Below are 23756 nucleotides of genomic sequence, written 5' to 3'. Positions count from 1 at the left end.
TTCTCCGAATGTTTTCCCGCTAGTTTCATTAAGATAATTAGTCGATATGAATAGTTGTTAGTTAGCTTTGTAGTGAGGGGTAAGTTAAGATTTCGTTATGTATCATCGGGACAAATGTTATCTGTTGAAATTTGAAATTTACACAGAATTTTGAAAAATTATGTTCGAGTCTGTATATCTGTTATCTGTGCTAACACGCTGTTCGGAATCTCGGCAAACGGATTCGTTGATCTCGGTGGCCTTTATTACCGGTATCACTACACGGTGAAAATCAAGTAAAGTGAATGAAGGTCATTATCACGAAAGTCTATTCAGAAAAAAAGCAATTACTTAGATGAGCTTGTGGTTATTACAAACATCACATCACCAAAATTTTGTTGAAAAAAAATTTTTTTTTCAGTACAGTGATTACTTCACTGTGCGTGATACTGGTAATAGGGAAAATCAAGTGAAGTGACATGTAAGTGAAGTGAATGTAAAAGTGGAAGTGAAAACGGTAATTTAGGGCCGGTATATTTGTTGTTTGCTGACAAGTTCAGCATAATATTATGCCAAACTAGGCACTTTATCGAGATATCAGAATATTACTTTGACGAATTTCGGAAAAGAGCATGTTGGCTACTGAAAATCAGTAAAATGTCGTGTTGCCGATGTAGTTCGGCATTTTAATATGCCGAGCCCGAGAATCTGTTTTAAGTGTGAAGGTGATCGCTTTTACTATCACCATCACCGATGATTGAGCCAACTTCACCTGATTTATCACCTGTCGAGAAACTGCTTATTTCCGGAGCAAATGACTTTATTCGGGTTTCGCACAGCAACCGCTGCGAGACGAAACATGTCTGTTTATATGTAAACATACAATAAAACTTGCTTCATTTAGCATTAGAACAAACTTTTGCTCATATTATGGCGCTCCTGGTGGATGGATTTGGAAGTTCTTGGCGCCCACGTGTCGGGAATTTTGTCAGCTTCACGTATGATTTTTGACAATCCGCAAATCGACTGTACTTTGTAAACAATCAACATGAAAGCCGAAAGAAGGGAAAAATTGTGCACAGTTATTTGGAAAATCCATTGTGGTCTGCATCTAAGCTAGCTAAACAGTCTGCATCTAGGCTAGCATCTAGGCTAGCTGATGGACGATGAAACCTATGTCAAGGCTGACTTCGGGCAAATCCCAGGTCAAAAATTTTACTTGACGGCTTGGCTTGGGAGGATGTTCCAGCTAAATTTAAATTTGTTTTTGTCGACAAATTTGCAAGAAAATTCATGATTTGGCAGGACATTTGCAGCTGTGGCAAAAAACGAAAGTTTTCGTTACAAATAAAACAATGACATCGGAACTATACCAAAAAGAGTGTCTCCAAAAACGAATTTTGCCGTTCATTCGATCCCACGACCATCTCGTAATGTTTTGGCCAGATTTGGCAAGCTGTCATTACTGCAAAGTCGTTCAAGAATAGTATGCAGAGAAAGGGGTCCAGTTTGTTCCGTAAAACCTTAACCCACCCAACTGCCTCCAGTTCCACCCAATTGAGAAATACTGTGCAATCATGAAGAGGAGACTCAAGGCAAAGGGAAAGGTTGTCAAAGACATCAATCAGATGACGACCTGGTGGAATAAGATAGCTAAAACGATGGACGAAGAAGATGTGCGCCGCCTAATGAGCCGTGTTACAGGAAAAATTCGAGAATTCCTTCGAAACTGTTGAACTCAGTAACATTTGATTATGTATGAAGTAAATTCATTTCAATATATTATACCGTTCTAACCAGACGTCTTTTCTATTCTATCAGGTTATGGGCCTGACGTGATGTCATAGAAACGGTTCAAACAGTTGAAGAAACGTTTTTTTTTTCCACCGAAGATTTTCAAATCATTGAAGATAAGTTTTCTCCAGGAGCTTTATGCCGATTGAGCGGTCTCCAGTGAGAAGAAGAGACGAAAGTATTTCAGAAGCGGTGCAAGGTTCGACTGTTTCCGGTATGGCGATTCCAAACGGAGAAACGCAAGGAGCGACGAGTTCCCGGATGTCGTTGCCAGGCGAAAGTGTAAATCTACCATTGGCGGAGCGACTACGTGGTCAGGAGAACTATAGTTCCTGGGCTTTCGCGATCAAGATGATCATGATCCGGGAAGGTACGTGGACTGCTATTAAGGAAGAAACCCCGTCAGAAGAACTCTCGGAACGGGCGCTGGCTACCATATGCCAGAGCATTGATCCGATGAATTATAGTCTCGTCCAGAATGCGGCAACTGCCAGAGAAGCATGGGATAGTCTGAAGGCGGCATTTCAAGATAGTGGATACATCAGGGAGTTTGGTCTACTCAGACAGTTGACTGGAGTGAAACTAGTGGAGGAGTATGTGAACTGAGGCTGAGGTACAACTGGTAAAGCGTGTGGTAAAGCGCAGCGGCCGGGAGCGCCAGATTCCAGGCAAGTACCACGATTTTAAGATGAGCTTTAGTACTGTCTCTCAGAGTATTTCCATGTCTCAGGGTAATCCCAACGAGGAACCGCTATCGTATACGGAGGCGCTACAACGCGACGATAAAGGCCTGTGGCAATAGCCAATGGAGATAGAGATGAAGTCACTAGAGGATAACCATACGTGGGAAGTAACAGATTTACCACCGGGACGAACGGCACTTAAATCAAAATGGGTCTATAAGATAAAGACCAATGCGGATGGCTCAGTTGAGAGACACAAAGCACGGCTCGTGATCAAAGGATTTTCGCAGATCAAAGGAATTGATTACGGCGAAACTTATTCGCCCGTGGTCAGATATGCTACAGTTCGCTATCTTATGGCAGTATCAGCGAAGCTTGGTTGGCAGATTCATCAACTTGACGCAGTCACAGCTTTTCTTCAAGGCGATTTGGATAATGAAGAAATTTACATGGAGCCACCAGGGTTCAATACTGATGTAGCAAAATGTGTCGTCTTAAGAAAGCTCTGTGCGGACTGAAGCAAGCAAGTCGAGTTTGAGACACGAAACTTGATGCGGTGCTTAGAAATATTGGTCTACGTAGATCAAAGCTGGATACCTGCGTATATTTTCTAATAAAAGATAGCAAAATACTCATCGTAGCTGTATATGTGGATGAACTTCTAGTGTTTTAAAATGACTTTGAAATTGTAACAGCCCTGAAGCAGCAATTGATGGCCAAATTCCAGATGAAAGTCTTAGGCTATGCGGAACAAATCCTTGGAGCGCGTTTAACACAAACCAAAGGAATGGTCATGCTAGATCAAGAGCGATACATTGACAAGTTGCTGGAGCAGTTTAGAATGACTGACTGTAACCCTGTTTCAATACCGTTCGAGGCTAGCTAGAAATTGTCAAAGGAAATGTGTCCGAAGTCTACCGATGAAATCGCAAAAATGGAAAAGGTACCATTTCGAGAACTTGTAGGTGGATTACAGTTCGTCTCACAATGTACCAGACCGGACATTGCGTTTGCGGTGAATGCAATCAGCAGTTTTTGCAGCAACCCGGTAGAAATCCACTGGATCGCTGATAAACGTGTACTCAGATATCTGAAAGGTACCAAACAAAACAAACTTGTGAACAGCAACAGAGCTGGGACAGAGCAGTTTCTTGGGTATTTCGATGCAGACTGGGGAAATGACTCGGAGACACGACGATCTATCACCGGATACGTGTTTATGCATGCTGATGGTACTGTTGCCTGGTGTTCTAAAAGGCAACCAACAGTGGTTCTCTCAACAACAGAAGCAGAGTATATGGCTCTGGCAGCAGTGGGACAAGAAGCATTATGGTGGCGCGCATTTAGGGCAGAACTGAGCGGAGCTGAAACAACACTACCAATTTGCTGTGACAACAGAGGCGCTATTTATCTTTCGGAGAAGGAAATCTGCTATTCGGCACGAACTAAACACATAGATTTGCGGCATCATTTCATCAAAGAACAAGTGGAAAAGAAATCTGTGAAGCTATGCTATGTTCCTTCGAATCAACAACTTGCCGATATCTTGACGAAACCAGTTCCTTTTTCAAAACTTCAGGATGCTAGAAGGTCCCTTGGAATACTCGAAAATCAAAGTTAAGGGGGGATGTTGAACTCAGTAACCTTTGATTCCTATATATTATACCGTTCTAACCAGACGTCTTTTCTATACTATCAGAAACCGCGACGAATTATTTTATCCGTATTTTTTCTTAAAAGTATGAAGAAAACGCTACATTTGTATAAAAAAAGATCTTGAATTCAATAATAAATAACTGAAATACAGGCAATTGTCTTTGTTCCAATTCTATCTGAAGCCAGCTTTACTGTACCATAAATGATAGTTCCATACCATAAATTTCGAAGAGAAAAAAATTCCATTTTCATTGGTTTTGTTGTTTGTAATCACATTTATTAGTATATTTCCTACTAACATTGTAACACCTGAATCAAATAATCAAAACACCTTTTGTTTAAGCTGTCGACTTGTTTATTCCATTATCCATTACAACACTAGTGCATGTATTTTTTTCTGTTTCTCCACGACAGCAGGTTTTTGCCTCAGCGCTTATTCGTTACGCCGAATGTTTCGCTCGTTTGTTTCCTTCGGGCTATATTTCGTTATTCTCTTTTCTGGGACTGGTGATTGATACTCTGCTCTGTTAGCTATTTCTATTGATCCATTGTGTCTGTTTGAATTTTACTGAATTGTGTAAGTGTAGCTTTGAAATATTTCTAGCGATAATAAAATGTGGCAATAAGTAATTCATTATTCCTCGCAAAGGCTTTTGGTAACTCTTCCTGCCGTCAGAGGAAACCTACATGGAAAACTCAACCATGTTTCCATCAAGAATTTTATGGAACAGGAAACTATTGATTATTCCGGTTGTTGAGACCACGTTTAAAAATGAATTCTGCTTACACACATCAAATCATCCCTTCGGTGTACCACCGCTGTGTTGATACTTGTAGAATTTCCCGTATTCTAAAGCCCATACTACGCTCGTGCTCTGGTTGGTTTGCACACTTGGTTTACATATGCTCTTCTCTAGTATCTTAATCAAAGAATAAAACCGTTTATCTAGATTGATCATTTGATTCGCGAACTCTAGAGCGTTATCCTTTTTTTGAATGTTGCCTTTTACAGCAACTTTTTTTTTGTTTTACATTCTTTCTTCTCTTTGTTTTATTTACTCTTTTTATTCGTATTGATTTTTTTCTTCTATTTTTTTCATTATTCTCAGGAAAGCGTTTATAAACAGATTAAATAATTTAGAAGTCTATATAAAAAATCAAACCGAAAAACTTCATTTCACCTAAAATACGTTATATTATCGTTTTTTTATCGTGTCCTAATGTACCAACGATAAAGGTAGTGTCATAGCTTTTATTTTCTCCAATTTATATACCTAGAAACAAGATTCTAAATTCAAAAAAAAATATCAACAAAGAACAAGTGAATTTATGAAAATTGCTCAGATAACGGAACTGTCCGCCAGTGATGATTCTGATTGAAATTTTTAAATCGAAACAAATAATTTTCAAAGTTGAAATAAAAAATATAACTTTAAACTTAACCAAGAGCATTTCACTGTAAATCCTGGCGAACAATGACGCCAAACACAATTAGGGATCACTCAAAATAGTACTTCGCACAGGTTTTTCGGTTCAGTTTGCTTCGTGGGGGTTAAGGAAAACTAGTTACTATGTTTTGTTTTTCTTCGATAAATTTCTCATCTATATATTTGTCGTTTTTTTTTACTCTTTTGAATGACGAATAGCTTTCGTTTTTAGTTTTGTTGGTTTTCTATGCTTTTAATTCTTTGTTATTACGTATAATAGCGCTACTACGGAAACTAAAACAGAGTGGAAATCGATCACCCCGTAGAAAAAAAGTGAGAAAGAAAACCTAACACTTTCGAGACACCCCCTGTGTGTTACGAGTGTACTCCTGACTATATTCTATGGTTGCGAATTACGACTGGAAAAAACATTATGCTTGTTCTTACTTCTTAATATTCATCTCTTTCGACCACAACACAGGGTGACCTGAAAGGAATGGCATTAAAAAAAACGCAAAGACTATCGTATCTAGTTTATCGTACAAAATAAGGCAATTAAAATTACTGCAAATTTAACAGGGTATGTCGCTAGAATGCTGTTCATTAAAATTGAGCGTTTTGAACGCCATCGTTTTGTAGGAGAGAGAAAATATAACACATCGCCAGGCGATACCGTCGCAGTTTATATTTTATTTGTAACACAAAGATTTCACAGTTTGCTGTTTTTGAGACTTAACTGAACATCATCTCGATTCGGGAACATTTTTATCATTATAATATACCTACTATATATTTCTCTTTCATATTTTTTGTATTTTTCAGTATTTTTTTTATTATTTGTCCTCCAATCTGTCGTTTTTTTTTTCATTACTATATTTTCTTTATCGCTATAATAGACTTGAGAAAAAGACAACATAATTTAAAATTCTTCACAATATTCATAATATAGTTTTTGTTGTTGTTGTTGTTACTATTTTAATGCAGTAGATAATAATTATTTTAATAATAATTGATAATAATCTGGTTTCGCGGTTTTTGTAGTTGCCGTTTATAAAAAAAGAACCATCGTTTTGCTTGCAGTGTTTCCCCTTTATTGTTTTCTTCAGGTTCCAAATTCATGAAATACTTCATACCGTGTGTTTCAAAACAAAAACAAATTTTCCACAGTGTCTATATTCATGTTGCCCCGTCTGTTTACTGAACCTCACCGTATGTGACGTGTTACCTTTGAATATCCAACTGTTACTAGCTGTGTTCTAGTATTAATTAGGTTAAAATAATCAACTAACAAATTAACAGGCAACAGTGATCAACTGTTTGAATACCGTTTGTTTTCCCAATTCCGATCGAACAAAAACTCGAAAATCATGCTGCTGATAGGTGTTTCTTTTTCAGCCAAACTCTTGAGTGCCACCGGATTACATCCGACCATTTCTCGTGATTTCCGCTTAGCGGAATATTTTTTTTATATAAGGACTCTTTGCTTTACTTGATCGTGTGTTGTACATTTACATTAGTATTCATCGAATAACGTGCACCACCTGGAGAGAGATGATGCTACACTCCGTCCCGATTCTCTCGTGTTTTCAGTATCACATTTATGAAAGGATATACTCTACTATGTGGGGGGCTAAGGGTATGGTCATAGGCATACAGGACATATTCATTTAAAGACTGATATTTTCATCTTAAGATACTACAGACTTTTTACATTTGTTGAAATATTGTTGACGAACTGGTGAATTCATTGAAAGCTGTCGTCGCTATCCGTTTAGGTATCAATGCAACATATTAACGATTTAGAGGTTGTTTTCTGGTCTGGTGATGTCTTCAGAAGAAAAAAAACACCGATTCAATTGTTCAGTGTACAATCTGCGGTTGATAAATCATCGAAATAGAAGATCATCTAAGAACAATTATAAGATACAACGAGAAGGTTTTCCGTGGTTCGTGGTCTTTCAGCAGAAAGTCGCACACAAAACATTAACTGTATCAATTACTACCACACCCTATTGCACACGCTTCAAAAATACCTTGTGATTTTACATCTTATAATTCACATAAATGGAGCGTCTAAGTTCACGCAATTACAGTCGGAACCAGTAAAATTCAGTTTCATCAAAAATTAAGTCATTGAAAATGGAATTTTCCGTCAGTTGACAAATTAGGTTGGTGTTTAGAGGTTTATACCTTAAGGTCATTCGCCTCTTCGATACTTTCTGACCCTATGTGCGGGGTTGGGAATAGAATCAAATCAAATCGAAACGCGTTCAATATTTCGCAGACTGACAAACGTATGTCTGCTGATTGTGTAAAATCAATTTTTGATGCTACTACAAGCTTTAAGATCAAAGATGGCGTCGAAAGAAGAACAAGTGCGGAAAGAAATTCTGTGCGGTCGTAATGAAGATTCGGATCTGTCAGTAAGAAAAATTGCAAATAGCTTGGTTTTCCTGCAAGCATTGCCCATAACGTTCTTAAATTTTCCGATACTCGTTCAACAACAGCGGAACTAAAAAAAATCTCATAAACCACCAGCAGGAAGCGACAGCGAAGCAAATATTGCAGAAGAGACCAGATCTTTCGGTAAGTACTGTGGCTAGAGAAATAAAAATTTCCCCAACCTTCATGCATACCCAAGTAGCAATAAAAACTTGTTCAAATGGGCATGTTTCACAATTGCTGCAGAACGGTTGCTATGTTTGACAAATGATTTTACATGTTTTTGAAACAAATGTGAAAATAATTAATATTACTGCTTGTGTTTATTCAACTGATTCTACAAAAAGTTAATTTGAGCAGTTTCATTTTCGGTTTCTAATTAACAAATATTACTGCTATGACACATATCAAACAAGAAACTTGTTACACATCATTCAAGTAAACTGCGCTTTTTAATCGCACAATCGTTGCGAGAAGAGAGAAGAAATACAATGCTAGAACAATGTTTGCTATTTGGGATACTTTCAAGGACCGGCAAGGTAGGAAGTCGTTCAGAGTAAAAACTGTACCGAACCGTAAGTATAAACAGAATGTGACGGCTAAACCCCAGGCTCGCCAGTTGTATCGCAAATATTTGACTAAGTTTGACTGTGTGATAATGAACGATTAAACTTATATGCTGGAAGACTTTTAGCAGCTTCCGGATTGTCTTTTTATACTGCCAGGAAACAGAACGGCGTACAGGAGCATTTCAGGACAAAGAAAATATCCAAAAAATATTTGGTTTGGCAGGCAATATGCAGCTCTGGTCGAGAAATCTAAAGCTTCATCTCTACCGGAACGTTAAACAAGTAAATATACAGCGAACAATGCCTAAAGAAGCGATTGTTACCATTCCTACGCAACCATGACTCTAGATGAAAAATGCATCTTACAACAAATTTATTTTGTTCCAAATTTATCCCGATTTTACCGCGAACAAGCCGGCTGAGTTATGGATAGTCGAAGTAAGCGTTTCCTCTCAATTGCGTTTCTCTCAAAACTTTGTTCTCATTCGCAAGCCCCATTTTGTACACCAGATTACAAAAAAATGCAAGAAATTAAAAATGTGTTTTTGTTTTTTGTAAAAATTTCGATATTTACGTGGCGTAACTGTTTGCCAGAGTTTTCGGAGTAAATACATCATGAAATGATTAAGGACAATATCAGCATGAGCCAAGCATGAGAAAATTGAATGATTCGCACAATAACTTCCCGCACTTTTTTGCTAAACCTCAAATTCTTTGTAATGTGACCATGAATATTTCCGATCGGTAAATTAGAATGGTGTGTTTTTTTTTTGTCTCTAAGAGTAGTATAGTCCTTCAAGCTTTGTCGCGCACTAAAAGCCACAAAACGACCCAAGCTTTTTCTGCACGCAACACCCTACATGAAAAGTTCGAGTTTGTTTTCTGAAAAATCCAGCATTAACTTTGCGCGGAAGTGCTTCGAATTGTCCAAAAAATGTATGAATATATTGTACGTACAAATTTGATCGTAGTTAATTTGATATTTCAAAGTACCCTGCAAAAAAACGATGTTCAGTGAAAATCATGTCAAAAATCAATTCGAATGGACCAGAGCCTTGAATCGTCACTGGGGCAATTTAATCTTTAGCATTTTATCAATGATTGCAATATTTAAAAAACCTTTTTCATCAACCTAGTGGTGTGATGGTACCCTTCTCATGTTACTCAGGCTTTCATAAATTATACTATTGAAAATAGCTTTCCATTGAATCTTGAATCAAAACAAAAAAGTTTGTTCGGACATAAACTATCATATCAAACAAATCAAAACAGTTTGGAATAACCAAATTTAGAAGAATTTCTCCCGATTTCTTCATCGTCGCTCTAAATGATGGTTTGAAATTTTGAACACACTCCACCCTGTAGTACCGTAACCGTCAATTTGTATGGCCAATAACTAAGAAGACGTACACAACATAAGTTTTATATAGCTAGTTCAGAGGATTTTGGAAAGTATGACATTTTATATAAGATAGTGAAAATAGGTTCATCCACACGAAAAAATTAAGTGCATATTTTTTGCCATTTTTCGCACATATTACACTGTAATTTTGGACCCGGAAGTCCGACCCGAATAAAACACAATAGCGTTCTATAGGACCACCCGATTTTCACAAATTTGCTCCCCTTTCCACTAAAGTAAACTTTTTACTTATGCTCCGTTACATTTTAATCTACTTCATCTTCATGAGACAAACAAGAGCAAGGGTTGTGCGTGTCTGATTGAAATGCGAGTTCAGATTTTCCTATTTCCAATTCGGATTAGAGAAACTCGTTACGAAATGAGAAGATTGCAGAAAAAATATTGTTGCAAATACGTAAAATCATGCACCCGGAATCGAACCGGAATATTTCAATCGAATGTAAAAATTTGCATTTTGTGCATTAATTCGACCGACATCCTTTTGTATGAAAAGCTCGGGCTCGACCGAGATACCAAATTCTAAATTTCGTGTTCGATCAAAATAATTCGATTCGAACGAAATACAGAATCGGTGTGAAAGTGTGACCACAAACGGTTGCAATACACACTAAAAAGCGACACCTAGCGTCATAATAAAATTTGCTCACAAGCAAATATTGAACACAAGCTCGGCAAAAAGTTGGTGAATATCGAGATTCTGAACACGTTAAGAAGCGACACTCAATGCGATGAACTCAATTACATACATTTGGGCTATTGATATAACATCCGATGCAAGCCAAAATCAAATTTAGGTTAACAGAATCTGTTTTCGGTTCGTGTTTTCGATGTTCATCGAATATTTACATGAAAACTAAAAGCTTTGTATTGTGAATGAGGATGTGGATCGACGACTTTGTTAAGTAAATATTGCGTATTTACGATTGTGCATTATAATTGAAATTTTATAACAACAGATTGTAACAATTCAATAGAACATCATCAGTTCGAACAATTCCTAAAAAAATGTTTTAAACGTTTAAAAAACGTCATGACCTTGTACATAGGTCCGGCGTCGCAAGGTGTTGGAAACCCTTGAATGATGACTATAGGCCATCACTTCAACTGACAAAAATAAACACCGCCATACAATAAACATATTCAAAATTCAAATTATTTTGTGTTTCGGTTGTATACTCTTCGATTGACTCCAATAGAACAATTGTACCTCAAGCTTAAGAATAATATCTTCGACAAGTTCTAAATTTGTACCAGACCAGAATATCTCAACAAACTAAAAATTTTCTATACAATAGTACGTTTGAAAAATCCGTATAATTAACTCAGTTCGATGTCTTAAGTATCTGCACCTGTGACCAAATAAAAAGAAGTAGTAAAAATAAGGATTCACACAATTCGTGTGCTGGGGAAAGGTTGGTGAGTAAACCTATCAAATCAACAAACAACAACAAAACAGCAATCGGACATCTAGTGAAAACTCATAAAAAAATTTCTCAAAGCCGTACATCCGATCACTCTGTTTCCATAACAAAAAAAAACTTGAACTGGTAATATTTAGAAGAATCACTCCGTGTGTATTTGTATACCCGGATAGCAAATTAATACATATGAATACATCGCATATGAATTTTTCTTGTCCCATTTGTAATAGATCACAGCTGTTGGTCCCGATCCACGCACGTGTGCCTCTAGGAGGCTGTTGCCTGCTCGGATGACCAGACTATAATGTTCTTGTTCTTTGCTTATATATCATATCATCAATGCCAAGCACGATTATTGAAACAAGACTATAAAAAAATTTCGTCGCATTTGAAAACTAACTGAAAAAAGGTAAATCAACTAGATTGCTCTTCCATTAAAATCCACTTCCATTGCCAGAGATACAATAAGGATTTTGGTTCCACAGGACTTCATTAACTACTATTTCTTATCAGGGAAGTTTCCACCATTCCTCGATCAGTGTTCTCCATTTTATGTAACATTTAACAGTAATATAGATATATCGACTTCGTCATTTACCTTCATAAACTGTTTGACCGTGTTATGTCTGCCTGGGCGTGTAACTGCTATTTCTGAACTTCATCTTTTTTATTCTCGAAAGTGATGTTTAGACTCTAGTTCTATTTCATTACTTGCTTTAACTTCCAGCTAGTGGTTTCCAGAAGAAAGAAAACTAAATAATTTACACATACATTCTTGTGATCATCATTCAACTGCCTACGATTTCCTGGTTTATTTTGTTCAGCATCTATTTGACCTTACTCCCACAATTTTCTTCTTCATTTACTTTGTATTTGAAAATTGTTTTTGCTTTGTTCTTGCTTTATTTATTAGCTAACACCAGCTATTGTTGCGGCTACGTTCAACTTAGCTTGTTCTGTGCTTTAAAATTTTCAAAATCAAACCATTATTGGATAAATCCAATAGTTAAAGAACGCAACACTGTGTGATAAAATGTGCTTTTTAGGCTGACTTTCATACTTTTTGTTCATTCCAATCATCAATTGAATGACATTATACATTTGTAAACGTAAGCCGACCTCACGAAACATCTCGAATACTTTGAGAATCCAATGCTTCTTCGACATTTATGAACTATTTTTAAATAACGAATATTTTATTACGCCTAAAAGAGGAACACAATTTCACACAGTTTTTTTGCGCATGATTTGATTGAGAAGATAAACCGACCGCTCATTTTGGGATTTGGTCTAACTTGCTTGTGTGTTTTTCTCTGCATTAAATTTAATTTGTTAGATTTTTCCTTTATTTAAATCTTATAACTGTGAATTATATTCAGATTAGATCTGATCCTTTCTCTTTTTATAACTCTATATGTATAATATATTTTATACTCATCCTTCAGTTTATAATTTAGCACGTTATCCGATCTCTCAGAAGTAAACAAGTGGGAGAACCTAACAAAACAACCAAACGATAGGAGAATTATGGAGAATACACAACAAGCATAATCAATAAATTGGGAAACTATTATGATGGCAAGCCGGAACGAAGCCAATAAGGGATCTATAAATTCTGTCTCTCTCGTCACTAATTTACATATTATTTGATGCTTGCTTCTGCAATGGGTTATCGGCAGTGATCGACGATGTGGTTGACTCGGACGTTTTCTTCATTTTATCGCAGTAATCGCTGAGAATGTCACGGAACCGCGACCAGCACTTTTCCGGAACGGTGATTGCGGTTCGAAAGTTGCTTTTCACCTCCGAAACCCGCATATAGATGCCCCGACTATTTTGTCCGATGTCAAAGTAAAAGTTTTTGTTATCGACACGCATGTGTCGCCCTTCCGGCAGTTCACCCTTGAATCCGCCGTCGTTTGTACCGAACTCCTCCAACAGATCCGTAAGCGCATCGCGAAACTCGATCATCCCTTGCGCTGGGATGGCAATCTGCGATCGAGGACCGCCGCGTGTGATCGTCTGTGATACGCGCAGAAACCGTCCCCGCACGTTTTCCTTCAGATCAAGATAGTACCGTCGATTATCCTTGATCATCATTTCCGATTTTAATTTGCCATCTTCAGGCACATTGTCCGGGTTCGGTGGCCCCAGCGAGGCATAGTAATCGCTGAAAGCCGACAAGTGATCCCGAAACTCAGCCGCCGTAGACAGCGCCAGAAAGATCTGACTGCGTCTGCCGTCCGCGCCGATTTCAGCTACTTTAATAAACCGACCACGTCGATTCTGTTTTACGTCCAGATAGAATCGCTTCGATTGAATCTGCAGCATCTTGGTGGCCAGCTCCTGCTCGGTCTGTTGACTCTGCTGCCCAGAGTCGAAATCGCCGCCACCACCGCCGTCCATTTTCTGCGAGTAGTCCTTCTGGGCTCCGTCGTGTCCACTGCCGGTGTCGGACATTTCAGAAGCACCACCGAACCAACCGAGCGTCAGATTAAAGTTTATTTTATAAGCCGCTTTTGAACCGAGTCTCAAAAGAAGATATCCTCTACCAGGACACGGAGGAAGACGTTTCTGTTCGCGTACGCGCTCCTACCGAGGTATCCTGTCGAGTGTAGGTGTGTGTAAACGAAATTCAACAACAGAGTTGCCAGACAACCGGATGATCTGAAAGATAATAGGAAAAAAAGGAAACAACATGTAAGCTTAGAGATTGAGAATTTGTACACGGTATTCAAACAAGTTACCCAAAGTTTTGTGATTTTTAAATCATGACAATCTTCTAGTGATCGAATTAAAAAAATCGATCTATCATTTTTTATGTAAGACTTTATTTTGTTAATGAACCGTACCGTAACCGTGCAAACAATACTAACAAAGTTTCGAGCATTTACAACTCAACCAGTTTGAAACAGAATTTCAATATCATTACACCAACTGCTTGGAAATATTTGGTACGCATCGATTGAAGCAGATAGTACTAAATATTTTAGGTAATTGGTGGTTTCGTTTCTATAAGTTCACGGTTTTCATTCTAATTCCGCTCTTCAATCTGTGAGTTCAAAATTAGTAAAGAGCCTTTTTACAGAATTAAATGTCATTGCGAAGGTTGCTATGTACATCAGCAAGTGGATCATTTGCAGATTTGTTTTGTGCGCCGTTCACCTCGTACGAAATACATTTACATTGGAATTGTGCTATTTCTTCGCATTCGACGAAATCATTAGTGGAATCATCTGCTTTTCAGGTAAATTTAAGAGAAGTATATGTTCCTCCGAAGCTGGGAAAGATACTGCACCCGTTTTCAGAGATGTTTCCGACTTTATATCTGCTTCTTGCACAACTACGATCATCTTGATGAAAGTGATTCATCCTTGTACGGTAAAACATTGGACATTATATGTCTGTCCGAAGCATTCAAAGATACTGCGCATCCTGTGAAAGATTTTCCATTGCTGTCAATTCACGTAGATGATGCTTCTGATACCACAAAAGATGGTAAATACCACAAAAGTCTATGTTCTTCCGAAGTGGGACACACAGATTCTGCCTCCGCTGTTAATTCACCCGCCTTATAGGTGAATACTGCTATCGATGGCACCCGTTCTACAAGCGAGTAATGGTTCACTGCTGGGGAAACCTAGATTATACTACCAGACCGTGAGAAGGCTACGCATTGAAATACAGAATAGGGGTAAATATCTTTGAAAAATCTTTCCGCAAAAGGTAATTTAATGTGATTATCTTCAAATTGATGCAACAAGGGTTTCTTAACGTCGATTAAATCCATAAAGTTTGTAAGGTGGGCCAAAATCTATGAAGTGGCCAGAATACCCTGTTACCATACATAGTTTCTTTGGAGAACTCATTCACAAAAATATACCTCGTGATTTGATCACATTAAACATGTACAACGCCTACTACGATAAAATTTCATTTCAACAACTTTTTTTCCTTAAGAGAGAGAAAAACGATGTCTTCTACAAAGTTTTAGAATTTCTAACAAGAAAAAACTTTGCCGAAAAAGTTATTGGTCTAATGCTTAAAATCGATTTTTTCACATAACTTTTTTCGCAGTTATTTTCAATGTCTACAATGTTCGAGACGGGAGCGGGTCATTTTGCCGAAAACCATTTTGCCGAAAGTCGTTTCGCCAAATGCCATTTCGCCGAATAGCCACATAACCGAAGCCAAGATGGCTCGGCGGCATAAAGCCACCGAGGCGACGCCGGCTGAGGTATAACAGATCGGCTGAAAAGTTCGTATCGTTTCTATGAGAGGGCGCCACTAGAATTAAATCCATACCATTTTCAGTTAGTACCAACCTTGTAAGATATGTGTATAAATTTGACAGCTGTCTGATTATTAGTTTGTGAGATATTGCATTTTGAGTGAAGCTACTTTTGTTATTGTGAAAAAATGAAAAAAAAGGAATTTCGTGTGTTGATGAAACACTACTTTTTGATGAAAAAAAGTGCCGCCGATACAAAAAAATGGCTTGATGAGTGTTATCCAGACTCTGCACCGGGCAAGCAACAATTCGTAAGTGGTTTGCAAAATTTCGTACTGGTCATATGAACACCGAAGACGATGAACGCAGTGGACGTCCAAAAGAGGCTGTTACCGATGAAAACGTGAAAAAAATCCACAAAATGATTTTCAATGACCGTAAAGTGAAGTTGATCGAGATAGCTGACACCCTAAAAATATCAAAGGAACGTGTTGGACATATTATTCACGAATATTTGGATATAAGAAAGCTTTGTGCAAAATTGGTGCCGCGTGACCTCACAATCGATCAAAAACTACAACGAATTGATGATTCTGAGCAGTGTTCGGGGCTGTTATATCGAAATAAAACCGATTTTTTTCGTCGATATATAACAATGGACGAAACATGGCTCCATCACTTCACTCCGGAGTCCAATCGACAGTCAGCTGAGTGGACTGCACGCGATGAACCGAACCCAAAGCGTGGAAAGACTCAACAAACGGCCGGTAAGGTAATGGCGTCTGTATTTTGAGATTCGCATGGTATAATTTTCATCGACTACCTTGAAAAGGGAAAAACCATCAACAGTGACTATTATATAGCGTTATTAGAGCGTTTGAAGGACGAAATTTCAAAAAAACGGCCTTATTTGAAGAAGAAAAAAGTTTTGTTTCATCAAGACAATGCACCGTGTCACAAGTCGATGAAACCCATGCTGAAATTGAACGAATCGGGCTTTGAATTGTTCCCTCATCCACCGTATTCTCCAAATTTGGCCCCCAGTGACTTTTTCCTGTTCTCAGACCTCAAGAGAATGCTCGCTGGTAAAAAATTTAGAAGCAATGAAGAGGTAATCGCTGAAACTGAGGCCTATTTTGAGGCAAAGGACAAATCGTACTACAAAAATGGTATCGAAAAGTTGGAAGATCGCTATAATCGCTGTATCGTCTCTGATGGCAATTATGTTGAATAATAAAAACGAATTTTGGCAAAAAAATGTGTGTTTCTATTAAACGATACGAACTTTTTCACCCGAACTGTTACATCTTGCATACAAACCTGTAACCGCCTCGTTTGCCCGGTCTACTCAAAGCTAGGTTTCTTTGCTTTAGTTAGGCCCGAACGAGCGGTAGCGAGGTCGGACAGCACACGAATCAAATCGATGTGGCGAAGCCGCATTAGATATTTTTCACTTAGTAAACGAAAATACCACATACATTTGCTTGGAAGACACACCTATGCAATTACGTTGATGGTTAGTGGTTAATAGCCAACAAGTTTCCTTGGGAACTCTGTTCTTAGGTTCATTAATCAATCTTTATTCAAGAGTACAAGAATCAATCTTCATTTAATTGTACTATTGTAGGTCAACAAAACGGGCGTTAACGTATTATCATTCATTTGTGTTTATTTTAAATCAATTCCAATTATAATATTAAGACAATTGCAGGAATCGGCGAAATGACCCTTTCGGCGAAATGACTTTCGGCAAAATGGCTTTGGGCGAAATGGCCCTGATCCGTTCGAGACAATTACTAAAAACGTAAAGCTACACATTTTTGTTGAAGACTGTGCACGGTTTGGCCTTTTCCTTAATAAGTTATTTAACATCTAAACTTTTACATACATTAGCTTCAACTACTAATAGGAACCAGGGTCGCAGACCAAAATGCACATACATATACTTTTTGGAAAGCTTTAATCAAGTAATATAAATTTATTAAGTTCGTAACGTGACCCACTTTAAATTGTGTAAATAAGACAACGAATTATAGAGCACTTTTTTGACCATTTTCTTAGAACATACATAAATAGAATTGTTTATCTTCATATCACACGTTTTTCGTGATATCGACCGATAAGTAACCTTTTGCAAAGACATTATATTAACAAGATATCCAGCTCTCACATTTCCCGAACAAATCATTGGCAACATCTTTTTTGCAAGCATGGCGCCCTCAGGCGAGTCCGCATTGAATCTCGTACATAGAAGTAGGGGAAAGAAATGTCAAATTCGTGCGCGCCAAAATAGCAGCCCTGCGCACTAATACAATTGACATGATATGATGAATGTGATGCCGTTACTGAACTGAAGATTGATTTCGCTCCAAGCTGACAGGGTCTGCCTTTAGGCAACAACTTTTGCAAGTAATTGCAGTCGAGGTATAAAAAATAGGAGGTTTGGAGTAGATAAAGATATTCAAGATAATTGATGGTGGAAACTTCAATTAATAACGAACTATGTGAAATATTCTGTGTTTACACTCTGTGCGGCTCGTTAACGCCTTGGTAAAGGATTCTGTGCTCATCAGCAAATGGGCCGCCGTTCGCCTTATACACCTCTCAAAATCAACATAAACAAACTAACGGTACGTTATAGGAAATCTGAAAGAGTATATTTAACCGTGGTACAAATAAGGATATGAGCAACACAAAAGATAACTGCTTCCTGAATGTTCAAAACAGAAATTAACAGCGACTACACAATAATTGTGTAGTCCTACGTCAACAGTTCGAACAAACCCAAAGGTCTATCCCTTGTAGTGTTTCATGCTATGCACATTTAACATTTACCCAAGTATCAATTCGAATGTCTTTAAGTTTTAATTGTAATGTATAAGGGTTATGTAATTAATTGAACAATGACTATCTGTTTCATGAAAGCTATAATCAATTTGTCGTTTGAAAGAAATATAAAAGTTTTTAGGTCGTTTTTAAAGCTTTTATAAAACCTTTTGTGCGAACTAATAACTTAGCAAGATTTTGACCTTACCATTGGTATTTGATTGCATTGCAACTCACCAAAAATATAATAACTAAAATCAGAGGACGGGCATAGCGTGATGGATTAGTCGATGCCTTTCATACAGCCCAAAATTTCATGTCTGTCATTTTGATGTTCTACTCAAGCATTTAGTGACATCAAATAAACTTCAAAATACAAATAGGAGAAATGATGATAGATTTTCATGTTTTATTTCCAGAACACACAAGTTTTGACGATCGAAATGACGATAAATCACAAAAAATATGTTTGTAAATCATGTAAGCTCTTGCAAAAAGTGCATTTATTTTAAAGCAAATAATTATAATTTTTTTATCCATACATTCACGATAAAAATGAAAGCGCATTCCTCAGAAAAAAACTCAAAGTCGTATATAGATTCTACTTTGGAATTCCTCCGATTAAATTAAATGTGAATCGTGAAGCAGGTTTTAAAACATTCTTGAATTTTGAATCATTTCGGAATAGATTTAACGCAGGTTCATGCTAATTCCTGCTTTATAAACGAAACGAAAAATTATTCACTGGCGGAGTTTGTAGTTTCAATACAAGATTTAAGATGTAACACTCAAGATTTCTACAAGTATTTATTAAAATTCGAAATGATACTGGGGTTAACCTTACTGAAAAATAAAATAATATGTGGTCGTCTTCACGGTGATGTGAGTTCGCCTCGGGCGCCAGAATCGCTCACTACGGCTCTGCTTCACTGCAACAAAAATGTTTATTTTTGGTGAAGCTACTTCACCGTGTACGCCTGTATGTAATGTATTATCATCGACTAAATACTCCAGCATTTGTATTATCAACCAACTCACTTGTGTTCTTAAAAATAATATGCAGCGCTGCTCTCACCAACACCAACAGTGCATATTTGGAACAGAAAATTCAATATAGAGTTACTTCACTGTGCTTTGTTTTTCAATATACTTTAAAAGTATATCTAAGCGTCAATATAAATAAACGATCTTATTCATTCAAATTAATGTATTCCGAATTAGTTTCACATCTAAGATGGTTTTGAATCAAATTTCTTATTCAACTGATGTCCATTTCATAGTACTATTTATTTAGGCTGTGAACCATTTCGCGGTTAGTTTTAACTTTTGGTTGAAATCTGACACTTGAGTGGTTATTTTATGTAGAGTAGTTAAATTTAACTAAAACTGCGGCTCATTAAAAAATTTGACGGACGGAAAGTTATTTGGGTTTATTTTCCACTGGAAATAATTTCAACTAAAGCATTAATATTAGAATTTTCATTGCAAGATTTTTTTCAGTGTCGGAAAATAACCATCGATCTGTCAAAAATAAACATGCTCTCGAGCAGGGTTATTTTTGACAACATCAAATTAACCGCTCGAGTGTCAGATTTCAACAAAAAGTTAAAATTAACCGCAAAATGGTTCACAGCCTTAGAAATCTGTGAATTTCATTTTTTTTCAGTGTATGACTTAATTCATAAAAACGTATTTCGTAGAATGACAGGATTTTACAAAAAGGACAATAGAAAGGATTCAGCTTTTCAAGCAAGCGTGTAAACTTACACATTTCAACAGATAAAAATTTATCTCAGAAGACTTGAATTTAAACTATGTTTTTAGGCGTGCTGGTAATGGTGTAAGATATCAACCATGAAATTGAATTGGATTGGAATTAAAAGAACGGATAAGGAGTAAAACTTGTCGAAATTTCCTATTAGTAGGAAAAGTTAATATAATAAAATCCAAAAAACTTTGTGTATCGGATCAACGATTCAGCAGCTAGGGAATTAAATTCACGTTTTAGTCGATTCAAACCACTGTGTAGTGTAGAGAAAAACGTGGTGGCGGTGTATTTATTGCTGTCTCTAATCGGTTTTCATCTTGTTCCAAAATGGTTAGACCTTTGGACCCAAGGTTACCGATTTATTGTTTGGAGACTACAATCAACCCGGGCTCATTTGGAAGAAAGCTCGCTCTGACTATGCTGATTCAATTTCATTGCAGCATAGCGTCGCATTATAGGATGGGATGTTGCTCCTGAATATGTGTCAAATGTCTACAATAACCAACTAACCTCCTTTTTGATTAACATAGAACCTATAATTAATTGTGCCATTTTTCTGAACCACTTGACCCACTTTGCCAATTGACATGCATCACCCTCCTCTTTTGGCAACGTTAATCTGTCCGCCACTTGTTGTTCATGACGAGATTTTGGAACACAGGTAGTTAAATTTCCTGAAAAATGATATTTTTAGGCTCTACAATTCACTGCAGTCATTGGACTGGGCAGCAACACTGAGTCAACTCGCCCAGCCTGTCCTCGGCATCTTAGAGCTAAGGCAGAGTACCTTATATCGTGAACTTAAAATTTCTATTATTTTCCTAGTTTTTTAGGTCTGTTGTGAGCAGAAAACGCAACGAAAACCTGTTGGTATGCTTCTTGCGGATGAAAATTCGAACACTCCAAATGGAGCCTGCCATTTGTTAGCGAAACACTTCTTGAGTGTATTTGAAACTGACTTGGCTGATACAACACAGATTGAAAATGGATTGCAAGATGTTCCTCGCGATGTTATCAATTTGGGAAACATACGTTTTTTTGATGAAGATATTCTAAAAGCTTATTTATAGCTAAAGTCCTCATCGTCGATTGAACCAGATGATATCCCTTCTGTTGTATTTAAAAAAGTGTTCGAATGTATTGTGCCTACCCTTCAAACTAATTTTCAACTAATCGTTGTCACAATCAGTACGAGTGTCAGTTATTAGCTATTTGGGTGTACTTTTAGACTCACAACTTTCGTTTTGAGATCATTATTCACCGACTCTATACTTTTCGCTGGTTCGTTCTATGATGAAAGCATTGTCACCTATCTGGTATCCTTATACAAGTAATTGGATCAACAGAATTGAAGCCGTGCAATCGAAGTTCATTCGCTTCGCTCTTAAATCGTTGATAGTCGATGATCGAAAAATCTTATTTCAGTTATACCGGTATTTGGTTTTCAATCCTGGAAGGTACCAAAAAATTTTATTTGGAGTGCACTACGATTTCTACACTGATTTTCAAAAAATTCAAATGGAATGGCTTACAATCCCTTAAACTTCGGCTACACGGTCTCAAAATTCCATTTTGGAAAGTATCGGGAATATTTGTTTTGTTTACAGTGAGTTGAAAATTTTACCTCAGCAAAACAATTAAATTGAATCGTGAATATTTTCCTGCAATGATTAATTTCGATTTTCGTCGTGAACTATCAACACAGGAGTCAATTCAACTTTTGGCAGTGTAGCACCATCCTATGCGACTATAGAAAACTGGTAGAACGAATTCAATCGTGTCGTTGTTCACTTGCTGACGAATTCAAAGAAGGTCGTCCAAAATCGTTTGCTGTGAAAATTGTTTTGCTGTGAAAGATAGCCATGTGATTTACCGTGAAATTGAGGTAGCCTTGTGCATTAATGTGAAAAGCTTATATGTTATTTTTCATGAACATTTAGTCGTGCAAAAAAATTGTTAACGTTGAATCCCACATAAAAAAAAAGACTCGTGTCGATTGGCGCAATGTTACAAAATATAATGCTCATTGCTCGGCTCTACAACCTTCATTTACACAATAATCGATATAATCTCGTAGATAGAAGTCCAATCTACGAAATTGTGCGCAATATGCTTGAATTTCATGTTTAAAACTTGAATAATGAGCATTCTTTTTCGTAACTTTCAAAAGGGCATATCGCACGATATGCCCTAATCACATTGTAGATTACGAGGATGAATTTGAGCTTGTTTACAATAACCTAAACCAATAAATTTTAATCTCAAAATGATTTGTAAACCAAGGAAACGAACATGTGGTCTAGACTTAGACGGAGACGTCGGTTGTATATTTATCGACTAGACCGCCTTCATGTTGAAATTGGGGCAATAAAAAAAGGACCAAATCTTATCCTCAATGCAGGATAAACAGAATTCAATGTTTATTCCTTTACGGCATAGATTCGTTATGTTTCTATTCGCCTATGCGTAAGCTATATTCACCACTTAGATCCTTGATCGAGTGGTGAGAAGAGAATCGCTCTCTATTTCCACTCTTCGCTTAATTTTGGATTCTCCTTTTGCTTTGGTAAATTTTGAGTAAATCTCACGCACACATCTATTTTGTTATTCGGAAAACTCTCAAATGAGAGGAAAATGTATAGATTAAAGAACTAACATAGACATAAGAAAAATGTAAACTAATCAAAAATTTGTAAATATATCAGTTGTATTTTAGACACCAAATTGGACGGATAGTCCAGCAGTTTTTTATTTCTTGAAAGAAATAATTTTTTTCATGGTGTCCTCCAGAGAGGAACAACTCAACAGTAATAGATTCTCACAAAATTGATGAGAATCTTAAAAGAATAGCTATCCAAGCTATCAAGTTTTTAATCCGACGGACGGTCGGCAATCTAAAATTTCCAACGGATAGTTGGAAAATTACCGGCTAAATAAGGCTGGTGCAAACCAAACCGGCAACGGAGCTGGTGAACCGACGGACTGTCAGAAGTTTTCAATCCGACGGACGGTCGGCAATCTATAATCTCCAACGGATAGTTGGAAAATTACCGGCTCAACAAGGCTGGTGAACAACCGGCGCAGACGCTGGTGATCGAATCCGACGGACTGTCGGCAACCTAAACTCTCCAACGGACAGTTGGAAAATTACCGGCTCAACAAGGCTGGTGAACAACCGGCGCAGACGCTGGTGATCGAATCCGACGGACTGTCGGCAACCTAAACTCTCCAACGGACAGTTGGAAAATTACCGGCTCAACAAGGCTGGTGATCAACCGGCACAGACGCTGGTGATTGAATCCGACGGACTGTCGGCAACCTAAACTCTCCAACGGACAGTTGGAAAATTACCGGCTCAACAAGGCTGGTGCAAACCCAACCGGCAGCGGAGCGGAAATTTTAAGGCAAGTAAATGGATACTTTTTTATATAAGAAAAACGAAAATGGTCACTGTCCACTTTGCGACAAACCAGATAATGATGATGCAATGGTGTGTTGTGATGAGTGCGATCGTTGGTTACACCAACGATGCGTAAA

General features: G+C 37.4%; 2 protein-coding genes across 9 annotated transcripts in view; one reads left to right on the top strand and one right to left on the bottom strand.

Moving 5' to 3' along the window:
- Positions 1 to 3357: 3357 nt before the first annotated feature.
- Positions 3358 to 4077, top strand: LOC131433864 (uncharacterized). Its single transcript, XM_058600471.1, has one exon. It carries the CDS (start codon positions 3358 to 3360, stop codon positions 4075 to 4077), a length of 720 nt encoding a protein of 239 aa, XP_058456454.1.
- Positions 4078 to 4367: 290 nt separating this feature from the next.
- Positions 4368 to 23756, bottom strand: part of LOC131439155 (transcriptional activator protein Pur-beta) — a 33246-nt gene continuing 13857 nt past the window's right edge. For all 8 annotated transcript variants that reach the window (XM_058609848.1, XM_058609841.1, XM_058609843.1 and 5 more), the window contains one exon: positions 4368 to 14061. In XM_058609848.1, coding sequence (XP_058465831.1) covers positions 13030 to 13854 — 825 coding nt within the window. In that variant the 5' untranslated portion in view covers positions 13855 to 14061 and the 3' untranslated portion in view covers positions 4368 to 13029. The remainder of the gene's footprint in view (positions 14062 to 23756) is intronic.

Source organism: Malaya genurostris, chromosome 3 (assembly GCF_030247185.1).
Source record: "Malaya genurostris strain Urasoe2022 chromosome 3, Malgen_1.1, whole genome shotgun sequence".
In the NCBI taxonomy this organism is placed as follows: domain Eukaryota; kingdom Metazoa; phylum Arthropoda; class Insecta; order Diptera; family Culicidae; genus Malaya; species Malaya genurostris.
This window is presented reverse-complemented; position numbering and strand designations above follow the sequence as displayed.